Here is a 19,613-nt window from a genome sequence, read left to right as displayed (position 1 = left end):
TTTCAATTTATTTGCAACTATATCATTAAAAATATTTTCTGTATCTTGAAAACAGTACCTTTAACCATTTTCAAATCCTATTATAAACAAGAAAAAAAAGATATAATTTTTTAAAAACTATATTTAGAAAATATTAACAAAACATATAATTTTATACTATAATTATTTATTTATTACCAGTACGGCTGTACCCACCCAATAGATAATTTCCCTGGAATCTCAAAATCCCAACCTTTCCTTTCCATTTTCTTCATAAGTCACAACCCAAAAAAAAAAAAAAAAAAACAAATAAGAGTTTCGTTGAAGTTATTCATAAAAACATTATATTTTTTTCTCTTGCCTCTTTGTGTTCTGTTATAGAGAGAGGAGTTTCTCTTTTGCACTTTTATTTTGTTCCCACTTCCCAGAGAGAGAGAGAGAGAGAAAAAAAAAAAGTTTTTTAAGAATATTTTAAGCTCACAAATGTAGATGAGAAATTTATATTTTTGCCTATTTTGCAGACTTGAAATCTAAACCATACACGTGGACCGTTGTTGTAATCTAATCAGTAAATAGTAAACAGAGAGCAAAACTACTGGGATCAGTGGGAAGAAGTAACGAAGAAGACGAAGAAGAAGAAGAAAAAAGCAAGAGAAAACAGACCAAACTTAGCAAGTTAGGAAGCTGTTATCTATTGGAGGCTCACAAATGTTAAAGAGCTCAGACGGAAAGAGAGAGAAAAACAATTATTAGAAGAGTTAAAATGCAGATCTGTAATCTGTTGGAGGCTGGTGCTGCCATATCCTTCTACAGTCAACTCCAAAGTAAGCTGAAGAAATATATATATTTTTTTGGAGGAAGGGGCAAAAATTAGAACCATTTTGGGTTTCAATTAGTTTGAGTGTTCATTCATTTTTTTTTTTTTTTTTTGAGTAGTCAAAAGAAAATATTATATATAAAATTTTTTTCCCCTCAGGTCAGGGTGTTCATTTGAACACCCTGCCTTCAAAGTGGCGCCGCCACTGGACATTGGTGAAAAATGTGAGCTTGGAATGGAAGATTGGGAAGGTGTGTTGTGTGAGTCCTCATCAGGTCAAGAAAAGTCTATTATGGGATTGATTATGGGGGACATTGAAGACCCATCTCTGGGTCTCAACAAACTCTTGCGTCAAGACAATGACATTGAATTCAACTCAGGTTTTGGTATCATAGATCAAGCTGCTGCCTTTGGCTGTCTTGAAATGTCCAACAATTTGTTGCCTAGCATTGACCCTTCTGCTGATTTTCCATTCAATGGTGGTGGCACCAATGCAACCAGGCTTGGCTCAGTTTCGACCCCAAATCACAGCCCCATGTTCTCTGTTGCAACAAGTAATAACCTTTTGCCGGTCTCTCTATCTCATTTACCAGCCATGTTTCATCAACAACAACAACAACAACAACAGCAGGTGCAAACAATTGAAGATGTAGATGAGAAGCCACAGATTTTCAATCCACCGATGATACAACAGAATCAAGCTCAGTTTGCTCAAAACCAGGCTTTGTTTATGCCTTTAACATATGCCCAATTGCAAGAGCGTCACCTTGTTTCACCACCACTGGCGAAAAGGCATAATCTTGGGGGTATTGAGCCTAATTATCAGGTACCCAAGTTGCCATTTTCTGAACCGGGGCAAGAGCTTCTTCGAAGGCAGCTACAACAACAGCAAAATCAGCTTCAGATGCTTCCTCAACATATCCAGCAGAGGCCAATGATGGTTTCAAAGCAGAAAGTGGTGTGCAATGAATTGGCAAGCCAACAGCAACAGCATTCACAGCAATTGTTATTTGATCAGGTATACCAGTTAGCAGAGCTGATAGAAACTGGGAATAATCCGGTACGTGCGCAAGGGATATTGGCGCGGCTCAATCACCAGCTCTCTCCAATTGGTAAGCCTTTTCAAAGGGCTGCTTTCTATTTCAAGGAGGCCTTGCAATTGCTCCTTCATAATACTAATAATACTAATTGTAATGCTTCTTTGAGTTTGTCATCCCCACCACCACCCATTAGTCTTATTTTCAAGATTGGTGCATACAAATCATTCTCAGAAGTCTCTCCTGTACTTCAGTTTGCCAATTTTACTTGTAACCAAGCTCTTCTTGAAGCCTTGGATGGCTTTGATACCATTCGCATTATTGATTTTGATATTGGGTTTGGTGGGCAGTGGGCTTCTCTTATGCAAGAGCTTGCCTTGAAGCAAGGCAATGGTCCAGCTCTTAAAATCACTGCATTTGTATCCCCATCCACACACGATGAACTTGAGCTCGGTTTCACTCAAGAAAACTTGAAACATTTTGCGACTGAGATAAATCTTGCATTTGAGTTTGAATTTTTAAGCCTTGAGTCCTTGAACTCTGGTTCTTGGCCACTGCCCCTTCATGCATCGGAAAGTGAGGCAATTGCAGTGAATCTGCCAATTGGTTCCTTTTCCAACTACCCTTTATCCCTTCCTTTGGTTCTTGGCTTCGTGAAGCAGCTCTCACCGAAAATTGTGGTCTCTTTGGATAGAGGTTGTGATCACACCGATGTCCCATTTCCCGACCACATAATTCATGCTGTTCAATCTTATTCGGGTCTGCTTGAATCGTTGGATGCTGTTAATGTCAATCTAGATGCCTTGCAAAAGATTGAGAGGTATTTGCTGCAACCGGGAATTGAGAAAACTGTGTTGGGTCGCCGCTCACCTGATAAAATGCCTCCATGGAGGAGTCTATTTTTGTCATCTGGATTCTCCCCATTGACATTCAGCAACTTCACCGAGTCCCAAGCAGAGTGTCTGCTTCAGAGGACTCCAGTTCAGGGATTCCATGTCGAGAAGAAGCAAACTTCACTTTGTCTCTGTTGGCAGCGAAGGGAGCTTATCTCAGCTTCAGTTTGGAGGTGCTGAGAAGAGTAGCATTTGGAATTGGTTTTACAACTACCAATTAATTTTTATTGCTAGGGTGCTTCATAACTTACTGTTTTAGTTGATCTTTCAAAAAAAAAACTCTCTCGCTTATGCTTCACCTATGCTAATTGTCTATGCACATTAGACCCATTGTTCCCAATCAAGAAACCAAATATTTTAGTAACTGGATGGCTCTGTACAGGTGTCTTATGTTTAGTCTTTGAATATGGGTATTACTGTTATGATGTTTTTTGCTTTGAAGGTGGTTGTGATTGTTTGTTGTACACTTTTAACAACAATGCAACACAAGTTATCAAGAAAGGAAAATTTTAACTCGGATGATATGAGTCCGTTTGGTGCATGCATCTTTTCAATTTTTCTAAGTTAGCAATATGGGGCTGTTTAATTTGATATTCCCTTAATCTGTTACAATACGCTCGAGTTGATTTGTGAACTGCACTCCTCTAGCTTGAAGTTGTTCTACATATTATTCAACTTCACACAATTTTTTTGCCAATTCTACAAGACTTGTGAGTGAATTCACCGTGATTTTCTGATGATTGAGGAGCGATATGCATGTGTAGCCTTGTGCTCTCAAATTTTGTTTTTGCAATTCTTATATGCCAAATAATGAGGAGAGAAAATTGTTTCTTGATATTGTAATTGCAATTCTGAAGGGTGGGAAAAGGGATCCGACAAAAGCACTTGTTTGCATGCTTCACTCTTGCTAGGATTGCTTGTAATTGTGATATTTCTTCCAAGCCTAAGGGGGAAAAAGGAAAAGTTCTTTTCAACTGTAATAGGTGAATGATACAACTTGCTTTACAGGATTGGTTGCAATATATATGTGTGTGTGTGAGAGAGCTAATACCTTTGCATCTGGTTTAGTTCTAGCCCCCAAAAATTTGTAGTGTGGAGAAATTCTGAACATTCTTTTTATGATGGTTTGATTCAAATACCATTTTGATAGGACATTTGTTTCAACCCCTTCTGTCTGCTACACCATTCTCATGAAATTTTAGTGAGATTGGAGTCCCTCTTAGGGTCAAATTATTTTGTTTTTCATTGTGTGTTTTGTCTCAACATAATTAACAGAGCCAATTGTTTAAGAACATTGAAATCTGCAACATATCTTTACCCACTTGAGACAAATTGTTCTAAGAATAATGGTAGAAGATTATGTGGATCCATGTTCATAGATGTTTGGTATTGAAGGTCTCAATGATAGGATGTTGGACTAAATTCCCTTTAATACATGCATCCGTAGAAGGCACATCGTGCTTATAATATTTTCTGCCGAATGTCAATTATGGTGGGTACAAAACAATATATAATTGAATTAATTGTGTTTATTATACGGTTTGTGAATGTTATATTATGCATGCCAATACTTCGTATTATTATACAATGAATTGGATGTTGTTAGATTGAATTTTTTAATGTTTCCAGTGATGAAATCACATGGGTCTTGTACCATTGGAGGCCCAAATGATTAGATTAAACTCTCTTTCAAAAACTTGGAAGCTTTTTATTTAAACTTGCTATTATTAAACGCAACCTTGATATGAAAAGTCTTCCGTTTATGTTTATATATATATATATATATATATATATATATATATATATATATTTATATATGTTTCTAAAAAAAAAAAGATTATATATAGATGATTTATGGAAAAAAAAACTTCTTATTTAATTTTACAACACGTAAGTGATGCTCAAGTATTCCTAAACTTAGGTTTCCATTTATATATGTAATGGGATGAGTAGTGGTATTTCTTATTTTATTTTATTTTTATTTTATGAGAGTAATGGTTTTCTTTAAATTATAAGAATGTTATTCTATTTGCATTGATGGTTTAATGTAAATTGCATTTTTAATTTTTTATAAAATTATTTAAATGAGATAATATAAACTAAACACTGCACTGTTTAGATTAGCTTATTAAAAAAATAAAAAAATAAAAACCTCCTAGTTAATATTGCAACATATAAGGAAGCTCAAAACTTATATGATACAATATTATAAGGCCAAACAAAAATCAAACTTATCTATGTTATATACATTATTGATTTACAAAAAAGAAAAAAAGAAACTCTTATTTAATGTGGCAACATGTATGAAAGCTTAGGTTTTATTAAACTAAGTGTTTTTTCTTTAGAAAAGTAACTTAAACTTTCATTTACGTATGAAAAATGATAACTGGATAACAAGATAGTATAATACCATAAGAAACCTTAAATTAAAAAAGTCTACAGTACTAATCAGAGTATTAATGATCTAGTCCAATTCTAATTCTATTACTAATAATAAGAATAATAATAATAGTTCTTCATGAAGCAACTCGTAGCAGAACGCTCCCTTTGATGTCTTGATTTTCAAAAATTTATATATATATATATATATATATATATTTAGAACTTGATTTTCAATGTATAATTCAACAACTATGACATGGATTTTTTCTTTTTAAAACCAACTTGGTACGAAATAGATTATTTATCCCAATTAATAAGAGGGTTTTGTTTTCTATTGTAGTTCATTGGGATTTTGCAGAGATCATGTCCTGTTTATGGATGGGCATTACTTACATATGTCTATCTAAGTTTCATGCACCTAGGGTTACCATCCTAATTAACTAAGTTGAATGCTGAGAGCATGTATCAAAATAATGTATTGATGGGCTTAACATTACCCAAGGGATAACTCAAAAATTAGCAATTTCATATTCATGCAACCAAACTTCTAATTATTATAGTATATTTTAAAAAGAATATCCAAAGATATATTTGATAATATTAGTTCATAATTTTAGGATGAAAATGACTATTAGAACAGCAGAAGTAAGATAAACATAGTTAGATTGGAAAGAATTTCAAGGCCATCCTATAGGTAATCCTTGGCCATATATCATTCCGGAAGGGGAAACTTTATCCAAAATTGTGCATGACTCTCTATCACGTAGAGATGAGAATAGATGAAAAATAGGGGTTTTTTTCCCCATTTTTTCTTTGAAGTAGTAAATCATATTTTAAGGTAGGGTTGTCTGAGGGAACCATTAATTAACCGATCCACCCAAGTGACCTGATAGACCCAAGCCAAGCTGTGGTTGTTGGCGGCAAGTCAACGCCTTCAGAACCCAATTTCTACTATTCGAGTCTTGGTTTATCTCCTCCAAAACCTGAGCAAACCGACCCGACCGAAAACCCGAGGAAAATCCAAAGGGATCTACAAAATCTAGTTAAATCTCAACTAGATTTGGTGAGATTTCGACCAATTTGTTGAGATATTTCACTAGATCCAGCGAGATCTCATTAGATCTAGAGAGATTTCTATTGGATCTAGTGCATTTTATGTTGGAATTGTGATTGCCTTTGCCTTTCTTGATTTTGACCGAAACCAACTCGATCCATGGAAGAACTGACCCGTTGATGTTACTAGTTGACGACGGGTCCTCTGTTCTACCACCCACTGGGATCAGGTTGAGTCCAAGTGAAGCCTTAACCTGATCCGTGGACAACCTTATTTTAAAGTATGAAGATGCAATGTAATAGCATCTTAAAATATTTGCCAAAGTGAATAATTGCACTAGTTGTGAAAATGATTTTTGTGTTTTCATTCAAAATTTAATAATTATTGTGCTTGCCAATTATTTTTAGTTTTTATTTGTATGACTATCTTTGCATTCAAAATTTGTTTATACAATTTTCAAAAAAAAAAAAAAAAAATTTATACATCTTTCCATAAAAGTAGAGTTGCGACTTGGGACATAATTAGAATTTTATATTTGAAGGGTCAAACCATTAAATAAATAAAAAATACCGACCATTCAAGAATAAATATACTACTAAAATTCACCAAATTAATAGTCTATAAAAAATAAAACTAACATGTAAGCAATCGTAACAAAATGTTAACAAAAGAAACATAACAAAATAATTTTTTTAAAAGATATTTTTCAACATCTTCCATTTTTTGAGAGGCGTAGTTATGGAAATATTCAAGACTAAAAATGTTCATTTATGTTAGTTTTTTGACCCCTTAACACAATATGTTTAACCTAATATTAAGCCAAGTTGATTAACAAGTTTGTTAATTAGATCCAGGTTAAACCAATATGTGTAAAACAGATATAATGCGGAAAATAAAGAACACACAACTCTGATGACCCAGGAAAACCTAACGGGTAAAAAACCTGGGGAGGATTTAACTTAGCTATCCTCAAGGTAAAAATAGATCCACTATAAAAGAATTGAAGTTTGTACAATAAGACTTAGACCACAAAATGCCCAAAATACAATTACACATTATTGGCCAAAATACAATTCAACTTAACTACTATCTATCAGTTGCAAAAGTAGACAGTAGCTTTGAATGAATCAACCTATAAATTCCTGAAACACTAAACAAACCATAAACACATGTATGGAAAATACAAGTAAACCAAAATAAAATTATTGATTTCAAAAAAATATAAAATAAAAAGACATATACCATGAATAACCTCATAATATAAATCATAACCAATGTATTATAATGTGAAACAAGAACATAAACATAAATAAAACAAGAAACGTAAAAAACATAAAAACATTGTCTCCCCCTAACATATACAACACATCATCAAAAACATATCTCACCTAAAATACAATTTACACCAAAATAACTCAAATTTGCTCATCTCCCCCTATCAGCATGCACACCCCCTTTTTGTGATGTATTGCCAAAGGGCAATCAAGACTCATCAGAGGGTGGAGCGTGTGGAGAAGCACCTCTAGTATTCGCCAAATTTGCTCGTAAGGCCGCAACCTTATTAAACAAATCTAACAAAAGCTGTCCATGTGCCGCCTGAACAGTGAGACACATCTCTAGCATAGTACGCATAGATGAAGAGGATGATGTAGATGGTGGAAGTTCCACGGCAGCAGTGGGGTCCACAAAAGCATCAACTGTAGGATCACTAGAAGGAGGGGCTCTAGATGCATCACCTGTAGAAGACTCAACACGAGGGCATTTAGAACTTGCTTTTAACTGAGCAACCCTTTGCCTAAGAAAGGTGGCACCTATGGAACCGATGATATGAACAGACTCAGATGTTGGGAAGTCCTCTAAACCTAAATCTAACAAAATCTTATGAATGAAAATAGGAAGGAATAAACCATGAGACCTATCGCTACTCCTATGAACCTCAACAGGAGAACGAATAAAAAGAGTAGAAAAACTGATAGGAGCATTAGTGATGAGAGTGTACAAGAACGCACATCTCTCAATGAGAATGGTATATATATGAGAAATAGGCCAAATACTGTGACAAGAAATGCTAAAGAACAAGTAATTGAGCTCTGTAAGCTCATGTGTGGTAACTCTAGGATCAGTACCCTAACTAATGGAAGTACCAGTAAGAAGAGACATGATGTCATCGAGAAGAGGAATTTCTGTGTAAGGATACACAAGCTGTTGCACCAAAGGTACACTAAGAGCAGAAGCCACTACCTCAGGGGTAATGACAAACTCTTCACCTCTTATCCAAGTCTTCACATAATGAATGTTGGAATAATCGGAGTGGATAAAGAGGTTTAAATAAAACTCTCTAATCAAAGCATCCGGAGGGGGATTGATAGGCTAAGAATGTATTGACTTCTTGTGATAAATTAACTAATTAATTAACCAAGTGAATTTATTAAGTTAATTAACATGCAATATGCGTGGTAGCACAAACAAATTACCAACTAAGTTAATATGCAGCGGGAAATAAATTGACACGGCGATTTGTTTACGAATGGGGAAAACTTACACGGCAAAAACCCCACCGAATGATTTTAAGGTCACCACTCTTGAGAATCTACTATTATCACAACAAGTGGTTACAAGTAAAGGAATCTTAGTACCTTATACCAACCTATAGTTGAATCCTTACCCCAATACCCAATTAGACTTGTTCTGTAGTGACAATCTCTCCTTTCAATCGCGGTTCCCAATACGTGACTAACCAATTTGATGCGCGAAATTCAGTACGCGACTTACACACCAACTTAAGAAAGATGTTGGCTGCAAAGTTCTTCAGTTCATCAACACGATGAAGATCATGAAGCTCGTTCATTATAAAACCCTACGGTGTACAAACACAGCAGCTTCTTGAAGAGAAAGATGAACTAGGGCATATGTCTCCTGTTCACAATATACTTGTGAAAAACTTTTACAATGAGGTGCATTAGCTGTGATTGCCCTTAAAACAATCCTCATATATGTTTAGGGTTGTGAGAAAAGAAAACCCAAACATCTATACATAGATTGGATGAAAATCAGAACCGAAAATCTAATTTTCTTAAATCTCGATAGATACCTTATCTATCGAGCAACTATCGAGCATCGGGCTTAAACAGCCATTTAAACCTCGATAGATACTAGTTGTCGAGTTTTAAAATCCAGCACTTCTTCACTTGATTCTTAGACAGACTTGTATGGCTTTAACACTTGAACTTGAAACCTTGTTCCTTGAAGTATTAAACACGTCCTAGATCTACCAAATTACAAGTAAAGTGTGTTTTGCCAAAGGATTAGCCAATTCTATATTGACATATGTTCCTAACATGATTCACATATGTCCTAATAGGGATGCTCTACATCTAAAAGAGGTAACCAACCTCGACACTCAAAGTTCCTACGAATCTCAAGGTCAACCTCATTTAGAATAACTTTCCTCTCAACCCAAAAAGACCTAAAGACAACTAACTTCTCATACGTCTCTTGATTTGACTTAAACTAAAACCTATCACTCTGAAAAGCAAAAGAGGAGTATGAAGTAGAGGTTTTCTAGGCTCTAGATTTCCTAACCATGATTTGAGAGTAGAAAGGAAAAGGAAAAGCAAGAAAAATACAAAAACCAATGGTAGACTGCATTAGAAAGAGTTAAAGCACAAAATATATCAATAAATAACAATCTATATGATGCATGTAATGAATGCACATATGATGCATGCTCTAATGCGTAAAAACTTGTTCAATTTTTCAACATTTACCAATAATTGACATGTACCAAGAGTCTTAACCAAAAACCCCAATTTTTTAAAATTCCATTTTTCAAAACCAAATCAAATTGATCAATTAATCATTACACTAGTTAGGAAACATCATATAATGACATAATTCATCAATTACACAAGTCAATTTTATCAAATTTAAACCAATTGAACAAAACCCCAGTTTCTCAAAATTTCAAGCCCTAGAATTTTCAATCCTTCTCAAATCACAAAATTAATCCAATTAATGCATGAGATTCATATGTATATGACCTAGGAACGAAAATCCATTGATTAAATTTGAACAAAAAACAATCCAAACATCAAAAATATCAAAAAAATTTGTTCGAAATTCCTAAGAAAATGCATGAAAAATGTAAATAACTTGAAAAACGAAGGGTATGTAGGTCTTACCAATATGTGAGCACAAAAACCTTTGATGATTTGTGGAAGAAAATGACAAGAAACCTTGGATTGGATCGGTCCAGAAAGAAAAGGAAGAAAAAGAGAGAAGACTATTTTGAAAAAGTGATAAACACATGAGGGAAAAAGTCTTTTATTTTTCTTTTCTTTTGAATTTCAATCGGTCGAGTACCAATCGGGTACCGATTGAGCTAGACGAAAGGTTTGCTTTAAAAACTTTTAAAATTTCGATCGGTCGAAAATTGGATTCGATCAATCGAAAAAACAATTTTGACTGATCGAGGAGCTATCGAACCATGCAGAGACCAAGCTTAAAAACTTAAAGGATTTTCGATCGGTTGAAAAACACATTCGATTGATCAAAATTTTGGAAAACAAGATTTTTGAAAAACAGCAGAAATTTTATGTAGAAAACACTCAAACCATATAATTTCATGAATGAAATGCATGAGAATGAGTTTAAAAGTTTTTCGAAAACATTTGTTTTCAACCCAGAACTTCAAAAACAAGATCTTCACACATTTTACCCCCAAATTTTCAATCCAATGAATACATTTTGTATCAAAATCATAGAATATATAATCTTGGATGGCCAAACCAAATTCACACACAATTTCATGTACTAAGTTTAGCAAAGAATAACTCATGAAGTGTGTGCAACTAGTAGCAGCATGAGATACATGTGAGGTGATAGTAATCAACCACAATTTCTATATTATTCATCACATAAGTTTGAAAGTGACTATCATCTAAAAAGTTACATCATATAACTCCCACATCTCCTAGAAAATAAGCTTGCAATCTTGCATTTTATATTTTATTTTAGCCTTATTGTTTACATATATTTTATTTATTTACTTATTTATTTCTTTTCCTTTTATTTATTTATTTTAAGGCTACACCTTATTTTCATTTTATGCATATGCTACACTTTCTCAAGCACAAAATCTTATTATATGTACTAAGGTGTTCATGATTGGCTAGTAAATAGTGATGAGATGATTATTTATGCCTTTCACTTAGAATATTTTAGTTCTTACAATCAAAAGCATATGAGTTCAAAATCAAGATCATGTGATTAAAAACTATAAACAACTCACACACAACATGCAATACATAGAAAGTACACATCCATGATATGTAATACAAAACACATCCTTCCACATTCCTCTTTCCATTTTTTTATTTATTAATTTTTGAAAAAAAAAAAAAAAAAAACTTAATATGAAATGCATGAATGTAATGCAATGCAAATCCTAAAAGCAAAAGAAAATAAAAACATCAAGGAAAAAAAAAGTCACAAAGGATTTTGAGATGAAGCACAAGGACCATGGCAGAAAGAATTAATTAGATTGAGTCTTTTGCATCCATAACCTCTTATTATTCATATTTGAATGATGAGTAACTCCAACATTGGTATAAAGGTTTAAAACCTTTGCCAATTCACCAATAAGTACCATAGGATCTTGTGCTTAAGGCACAAGTACTTTTTACTTATTTGCTTACTTTGCAGCTTGCAACTTGAAGCAATTTGGGCGAGTCTGCCTAGCCTTTCCACAAAAATGACAAACCCACAAAGATCTATTATGCTTCTTGTCCTTAGGGAGGTTAGGATTCTTGAGCTTAGACTGTTTCAGATTAACCCTAATCTTCCTAGGAGCAGGAACCTCTTCTTTTGATTTGACAACCTATATATTTGATGGCTCAAAAGAAGGAACATAATTTGTGGAATGAGTTTCAGATGCAGAGATGCTATCAACAAAAGCTAAACCCGATTTGTCTAAGGGAGACTTCTGAATACTCAACATGTGATCAAGTTTAGAACTAGCAGACCTATTTGTTTGTTCTCTAGCAACAAATAATTCTAGTTCTAGGTTCTTAATCTTATCAAGTAACATCATATTTTTAGTCTTCACCTTATTAACTAGTTCATTAGCATCAAGCAAATTCAACAAGAAGTTTTTCTTTCCATGTTCAAGAGTGGCAATCTTCTTTAGCCCTAAGTCCACACTCATAACAGCCTTTGCAACAACCTTGCATAGCTTGTTATAAGCTTCTTGCAAGTCAACACACTCAAAGAGTTCCCCATCAGAGGGGTTCTCTTCAACCAAAACACTTTCATCAACTATAGCAGTAGCTGTGAAAGCAAAGAAGTTTCCATCTTCATCACTTCTAGACTCGTGATTAGAAACTTCACCATCACTAAGGGTTACAACCATAGCTTTACCTTTTGATCTCAAGAATGTTGGATATTCAGATTTCACATGACTATACCCTTGACAACCAAAACATTGTTGACCTAAAGAATTATTAGAAGACTGACCAACTTTTTCTTTTGATTTTTCAGCATTCTTGATTTTAATTGGTTCATTTTTCTTAAAATTCTTAGGTTCAACGTTGTTTCTACCTCTTGCCCTTTTGTTGTTATTCCTAAGAAAGTTTCTATAGTTCTTGGCAAGATATGCAATCTCTATAGAAGAGAGTTCATCATCAAATCCATTGTCATCAGCATCATCAACTGACTTAAAAGCCATTGATTTGGATTTTTTTATTTTGGGCAGGTCTAACTCATAGGACTAAAGAAATCCTACAAGCTCATCAACAGGGACGGAGTCCACATCCTTGCTTTCAGTAATGACAGTCACTTTAGGTCTAAAGTTCTCAGTTAAGGATCTAAGTATCTTCCTAACAATCTTAGGTTGATCATATATTTCACTCAAATTATATGCAAAATTAACAATATCATTAAGCTTAGTATAGAATTCATCAAAACTTTCATCATCAGACATCCTAATGCTTTCAAATCTAGTTGTTAACTGCTGCAACTTGTTTATTTTAACTGCTTTTGTGCCTTCATGCATAGTTTGGAGAATTTTCTAAGCAATATGTGCAACCTCAACATTTGAGATTCTCCTAAACTCCTCCATAGAAACAGCATTAAAAATAGCGTTCATGGCTTTGGTATTAAAAGCGGCTGCTTCTTTTTGGGATGTTAACCACTCACTAATAGGAGTAGTCGGTTTCTCCCATCCGTATTCAATGGAATTTCACACTCTCTCATCTATAGATTTCAAGAAGGCTTTTATCCTCACTTTCCAATAGGCATAGTTATTCCTATCAAAGTGAGGAGGGATCACAAGAGAGTGACCGTGTTCCATGACAACAGTGGTCAATGATCAACTCTTAGATCAAGAGATCTAACACAAGAGCTAACCTACTCTGATACCACTTGTTAGTTTTTAGACCCCTTAATACAATATGTTTAACCTAATATTAAGCTAAGTTGATTAACAAGTTTGTTAATTAGATCTAGGTTAAACCAATATGTGTGTGAGAGACCATGAAAGTGCTTCTCAAAAAAGAGAGAGATTGATTTTGTGTGCTTTTTAGGGCACCTCTCTTTTTGGGTAAGTAGTGTGGAGTCGCCACTTATTTTTTATGCAAAAAAATAAGAAAAACTATATACAAAAATACATGACTGAATAATTCCTTTATTGATTGAAAAAAATACATTTGGTAAATTGAAAACTACAAGGCTTTGGGTCCTAGCTACAATCTACCCAAAAATAAGACAAAGATAAGACCTACAGTCTACCTATCCAAAGAAACTAGATTCGGAGGCTAGGTTACGGAATGGGAAGGTGTTAGGCACCCATTCCACCTAGACAGAATCTAGTCTTCTAGACTCTTGTGACCTATGTACCCCTTTTATGCATACTATGAATGATATGTATCCTCTTCTTTGTTTAAAAAAATTCAGTTATTTGTTTCGGTGATTAAAAAAAATTGACTTTGGTTTGCTTCTCAAAAAAGAGAGAGATTGATTTTGTGTGCTTTTTAGGGCACCTCTCTTTTTGGGTAAGTAGTGTGGAGTTGCCACTTATTTTTTATGCAAAAAAATAAGAAAAACTATATACAAAAATACATGACTGAATAATTCCTTTATTGATTGAAAAAAATACATTTGGTAAATTGAAAACTACAAGGCTTTGGGTCCTAGCTACAATCTACCCAAAAATAAGACAAAGATAAGACCTAAGTCTACCTATCCAAAGAAACTAGATTTGGAGGCTAGGTTACGGAATGGGAAGGTGTTAGGCACCCATTCCGACTAGACAGAATCTAGTCTTCTAGACTCTTGTGACCTATGTACCCCTTTTATGCATACTATGAATGATATGTATCCTCTTCTTTGTTTAAAAAAATTCAGATTTGTTTCGGTGATTAAAAAAAATTGACTTTGGTTTATTAAAAAAATACCAAATTTGTTTTGTAATATGTAGAAAAAATGGTTTTTATAGATAAAAATTTAGATCTGTGTTTATTACATAAAACAAAGTCTTTTGATTTGAAAAAGCATCAGATCTATTTTTGAGAACTAGAAAAAATTGGTTTTTGGTTTGTAAAAGATCAGATCTGTTTTATGATGATAAAAAAAATGGTTTTTGATAACTGAAAAAAAAAAAAAAAAAAAATCAAATTTGTTTTTCATATGTTCAAAATATATGGACAAAATTTTTTATGAAAAGATTTCCACTCATAACATGAATTTATGCTATATGAACCAAACAAAACAAACAGCCATAAACACAATCATGCATAATCTTTTTCTTTGTTTCAAAATCCGCATATGTTAAAAAAAATCAGATCTATATTTATAAGAGATACAAATCATTTTTTGATTTGAGAAAAATTCAAATTTACATCTAAGAAAGATGCAGATATGTTTTTGATTAAAAAAAATTTCAGATTTACATCTAAGAAAGATGCAAATCTGTTTTTATTTTAAGAAAAATTTAGATCTACATCTAATAAAGATGCAGATCTGTTTTTACTTTAAGAAAAAGAATTGATTATATGCAGATCATTGAAATTAGGAAAAAGATTATAACAATTATATGTAAAAAATTCAAGATCATGCTTTAAACCAAACAATGATTAACAATTCATGTATATGGATAAAAAAAAAAAAAAAAACATGCATCATCATAAGAGAAAGACATAAAAGAAAGGAAATGGTGATTGAAATCAACCTCTTGCATGTCTTGTTCTTGTTCTTGAGAGAATATTTTAGGGTTCAAAGAAATTTATTCAATTATCTTTGAAACCTAAAAACCCTAATTTCAACAGCAAATATAAGAGAGGGGATCAACAAATATGAGCAATTTGTGAGCCTAAAAGTGTGTGCCTCTTAGAGTGTAAAAAAAGTGTCTTGGATTATGAGATCCAGTCTTTATTTATAGAGGCTGGAAAACTCTAAAAAATAGACAAGGATGATTAAAATGCGAATCCGGACGCATCCTTTTACGAAAAGGTCGAAAATGGTGTGCCTTATCGTCACTCGAAGGGAGTTGGGCCTTAGCCCTTAAGGGTGCAATTCGGCCCTTTTAAAGTATTGTTCAGCATTCCAAAAGTGCTGAATGGTACTCTTGGGCACCAAACGTACTTTTGTGTTTGGGTGCGTTTTGGACTCCCCTTTTAGGTTTTCTTGAGTCGGCCCTTGCACCTAGATGGGCTTTCACCCATATTCTAAGATCTTTATCTCTTTTTTGGATAATTCGGGCTTTTTCAGGAATAATTATCTTGTAGAGAAATACCCTAAAATAAATCTCGATAAAGTTCAGATTATCCATAATTTTATTGTTATCCAATCATCCATTTTATTCTTATGCAAGCAATCCTATTTAAAATACTAATTATCAACCAATCACAAAATTACTTAATTAATTTTAATTTTTTAGCCAATCAGAATTAATTTAAATTAATCATGCACGGTTGATTCTACCTAGACACAATGCATGCTGACTGTGCAAATTTGATCATGCGATATCTTCGATCCGATGGTCCGATTTAGAAACCGGACACATCGTTGCGACTGTTAAAACCTTAAGATCATTTTTATGATACGCAATGAATGAATTAATGCATGTAATGCAAGAACAAATTGATGCATGTAATGCAATCATGATTTTTGGGGTACACGGATGGTCATTCCAGTCATTTTCCTTGATTAAATCATGGATGCAAAATCGAGTGTCTATAATGTGTAAAACAGATATAATTCAAAAAATAAAGAACACACAACTTTGATGACCTTGGAAAACCTAGCCGATAAAAAACCTGGGGAGGATTTAACTTAGCTATCCTCAAGGTAAAAATAGATCCATTATGAAAGAATTGAAGTTTGTACAATAAGACTTAGAACACTAACATCCTATTGCTACCTCGTGTAGAAAACTTACTATCACAACCATGTGACAACTTTGAGTCCATGGATTACTTCTTTCCTTGATCTGCAGCAACCACAAGTTCTCCTACTTGTGACTTTAAGACTCCACTCAAAGGTTTCAGATCTTCTTGAAAGTTTTTTATGAAACAACTGAAGCAATCATCAAGTTCTTGACATGAATCTTGATCTTGATAACTGTATGTGTATGTATAAAGGTAAACACCTCTCAGATCTCATAAAAGATTCAACACACAACTCAACAAAGACCTCTAAAACGTAGTTAAGGCTTTTTCTTTTATACATGGAGTGAAACACTTAACCCTACACGTCATATGGGCTTGGGTTGGTTTGAGAATTCTGCAGAAAATTACTAATGCATGACTTTCGATCGTACTTTTGATTCTTGAAATATTTCAATGACTCATTGTTAGAAAAAATTACAAACTCCTTTGGGATTAAGTAAGGCTCCCAATGCTTCAAGGCTCGAATAACTGCATACAACTCTTGTTCATAAGTTGACCACTTTTGTCTAGCTTCATTTAGTTTTTCACTATGAAAAGCAACCGGGGGACCCTCTTGAGAAAGAACAACACCTATCCCCACCCCGCTTGCATCACATTCCAACTCAAACACCTTATCAAAATTAGGGAGTGCCAAAATTGGAGATATAGTTAATTTTTCTTTAATTATAGAGAAACTCTTCTCAGCCTCTCCATCCCATATAAATTTCCCCTTCTTTAAACAATCAGTAATAGGGGCGACTATGTTACTAAAATTTTGAATAAATCAAAGATAAAATGTAGCAAGGCCATGAAAAGTACATACCTCAGAAACTATCTTGGGAGTTGGCCATTCCCTAATAGCATGCATCTTCTCATCATCTACATGAATACCTTCAACACTAACTACGAACCCCAAGAAAATTAACCAACTAGTCAGGAAGCTACACTTCTTTAGACTAATTTACAACTTATTTTCCATCAACACAGTCAACACTTCTCATAGGTGCTGCACATGCTTTTGATTGCTACGGCTAAAAATTAAGATATCATCAAAGTAGAAAACAACAAATTTTCCAATAAAAGGCTTGAGTACCTAATTCATCAGTCTTGAAAGCTTGAAATGTGTGAAAACACAAGAGCTTGTTTAGACCCCCAATTCAAATTACGGCTTGGTTGATTTTACACTAACTTAATACTAAATGCGGAATAGTGTAAACACAAGCATACAAACACAAGAGCTACTCTAATCCATATTTAAAGTAACACAATAGTAAAATGAAATGAACAAGAGTAGGGAAGAGAGATGCAAACATAGATAACACCGAGACGTGTTATCGAAGAGGAAACCGAAGAACTCGACGAAAAACCTCTCCGCCGCCCTCCAAGTGGTAATCGATCCACTAGACAATTAGTTGGGATACATGGGTAAGCAAGAGACCCTCCAAGTCTAATCTACCCGTTGTACCTAAACCCTCCAAGCTCCTACTCCAACAAGGCTTCTTAGAACCGTGTCTTGTCTAGCTCTTCGGATCCCGCAACAAGCTCCATGTTGCATCTGTCATCCTTGGCTCCTTCCAATGTTTCCCAACAGCACCAAAACCTCATTGGACACTCTCGAAAGGTGTGGTAAGTGTTTGGGTTATTAACCTCTCAATGGTATGGAAATGGAGAGGTAGGAGATGAGGAAATCCCACAAACAAAGGTGTAGAGAATTGTTGGTATAAAAATTTCTAACTCTCCAGTGTTTTTGCTAGGGTTTTCTTTCAGAAACTCTTTATCACATTTGTGGGTAATATGGGTATATATAATGAGGGTACAGAAAGCGTGTATCAGGCAGTACAAACTGGCAAAACAGAATGTTTCGCGAGTGTCTCGCGGGAAGGCCTTACTCACGAGACACAACTGTCTCCATCTGTACAGACTCTTCGTATTCCAGTCATGTGCAAGGCATATGCTTCATTTCGCGGGAAGCTTAGTCGTGAGACACCCGCAAGAATTCTTCTAGCTTCACTTGCTTGAGTCTTTACACATTCTCTCTCTCTCTCTAACGCACAACCCTTACAATCACATCCCACAATAAATACAGGGTACACAAGATTGAATAAAATTACAATAAAATTTGGCATGGAATAAAAGCCAACAAAATACATATTTGTAAATCACAACTTTAGAATCTCCCCCTTTGGCTATTCCGTGACAAAACCCCTAACACAAACTTTAGACTTAAACGTGAGTTTGGGAATAATGGCAAAACTCACTCACACCTAATCTAGAAACTGTGAAGCACTTGCAGTTTATACCTGTAACCTGAAATACTCGCACACAAACAAAACTTTCATTAAGCTTATGGCAAGTTGAACACAAGGTATGAGCAAGAGCAAGCATAAAGTGACCAAGTTTATAAACATTTGATAACATGTAAACAAAAAAATTGATCACACAAGGTTAGTCATTAAAGAATGACTGCAATGAACATATAACAAGTAAATGTTCATCTGGACATGTATAATAAAGCAATCACTTATGATTACTTGCATGTCCAATCACACAACCAATGCAAAATACACGAAGTATATGCATCTAGGAACAATCCTACTAGGGCACAAGTGTGAAGTACTTAAGACATTTTAGCAATATCTAAAAGTACACAGAGAATGCTACACAAGCATTGAGATAGTCACAAACTACAATATTTTAAATAACTAAGTATAATCATGAACTATGAGCAAAGCAAACATAGTTAATGTAGCACAAAGCTCTTTCTCTCTTTCTCCCCCATCATATCACTCCCCCTATCATGAATCTTAGGAGCTGTGATGAACTTGGAACATATATACTTGTAACCTGAAACACTTGCACAAAACACATTAAACCCTTAAGGTAAAGCAAGTAATAAAAGGACAAGTATAATGTAACAAGTAAATTGTGATCAAGTAAACATGATGTGAAACATAAGAGCAACTTGATCATACACCAAAACAGTCATATAGAAATGACTACAATGACCACATAGCAAAGCAAATGATCATC

General features: G+C 34.2%; 1 protein-coding gene across 1 annotated transcript; it reads left to right on the top strand.

The window, feature by feature from the left end:
• The first annotated feature begins 407 nt into the window (after window positions 1-407).
• LOC115988109 (scarecrow-like protein 6) lies at window positions 408-3,090 on the top strand. Its single transcript, XM_031111748.1, has 2 exons — window positions 408-803; window positions 956-3,090. Exon 2 carries the CDS (start codon window positions 1,032-1,034, stop codon window positions 2,904-2,906), a length of 1,875 nt encoding a protein of 624 aa, XP_030967608.1. The 5' UTR covers window positions 408-803; window positions 956-1,031; the 3' UTR covers window positions 2,907-3,090.
• The last annotated feature ends 16,523 nt before the right edge of the window (window positions 3,091-19,613 follow it).

This window comes from Quercus lobata, chromosome 4 (genome assembly GCF_001633185.2).
Source record: "Quercus lobata isolate SW786 chromosome 4, ValleyOak3.0 Primary Assembly, whole genome shotgun sequence".
Classification (NCBI taxonomy): Eukaryota; Viridiplantae; Streptophyta; class Magnoliopsida; order Fagales; family Fagaceae; genus Quercus; species Quercus lobata.
This window is presented reverse-complemented; position numbering and strand designations above follow the sequence as displayed.

Excerpts from the sequence above, each read along its gene's own strand:
- LOC115988109 (XM_031111748.1), top strand. The coding sequence starts at position 1,032 with ATGGAAGATTGGGAAGGTGTGTTGTGTGAGTCCTCATCAGGTCAAGAA.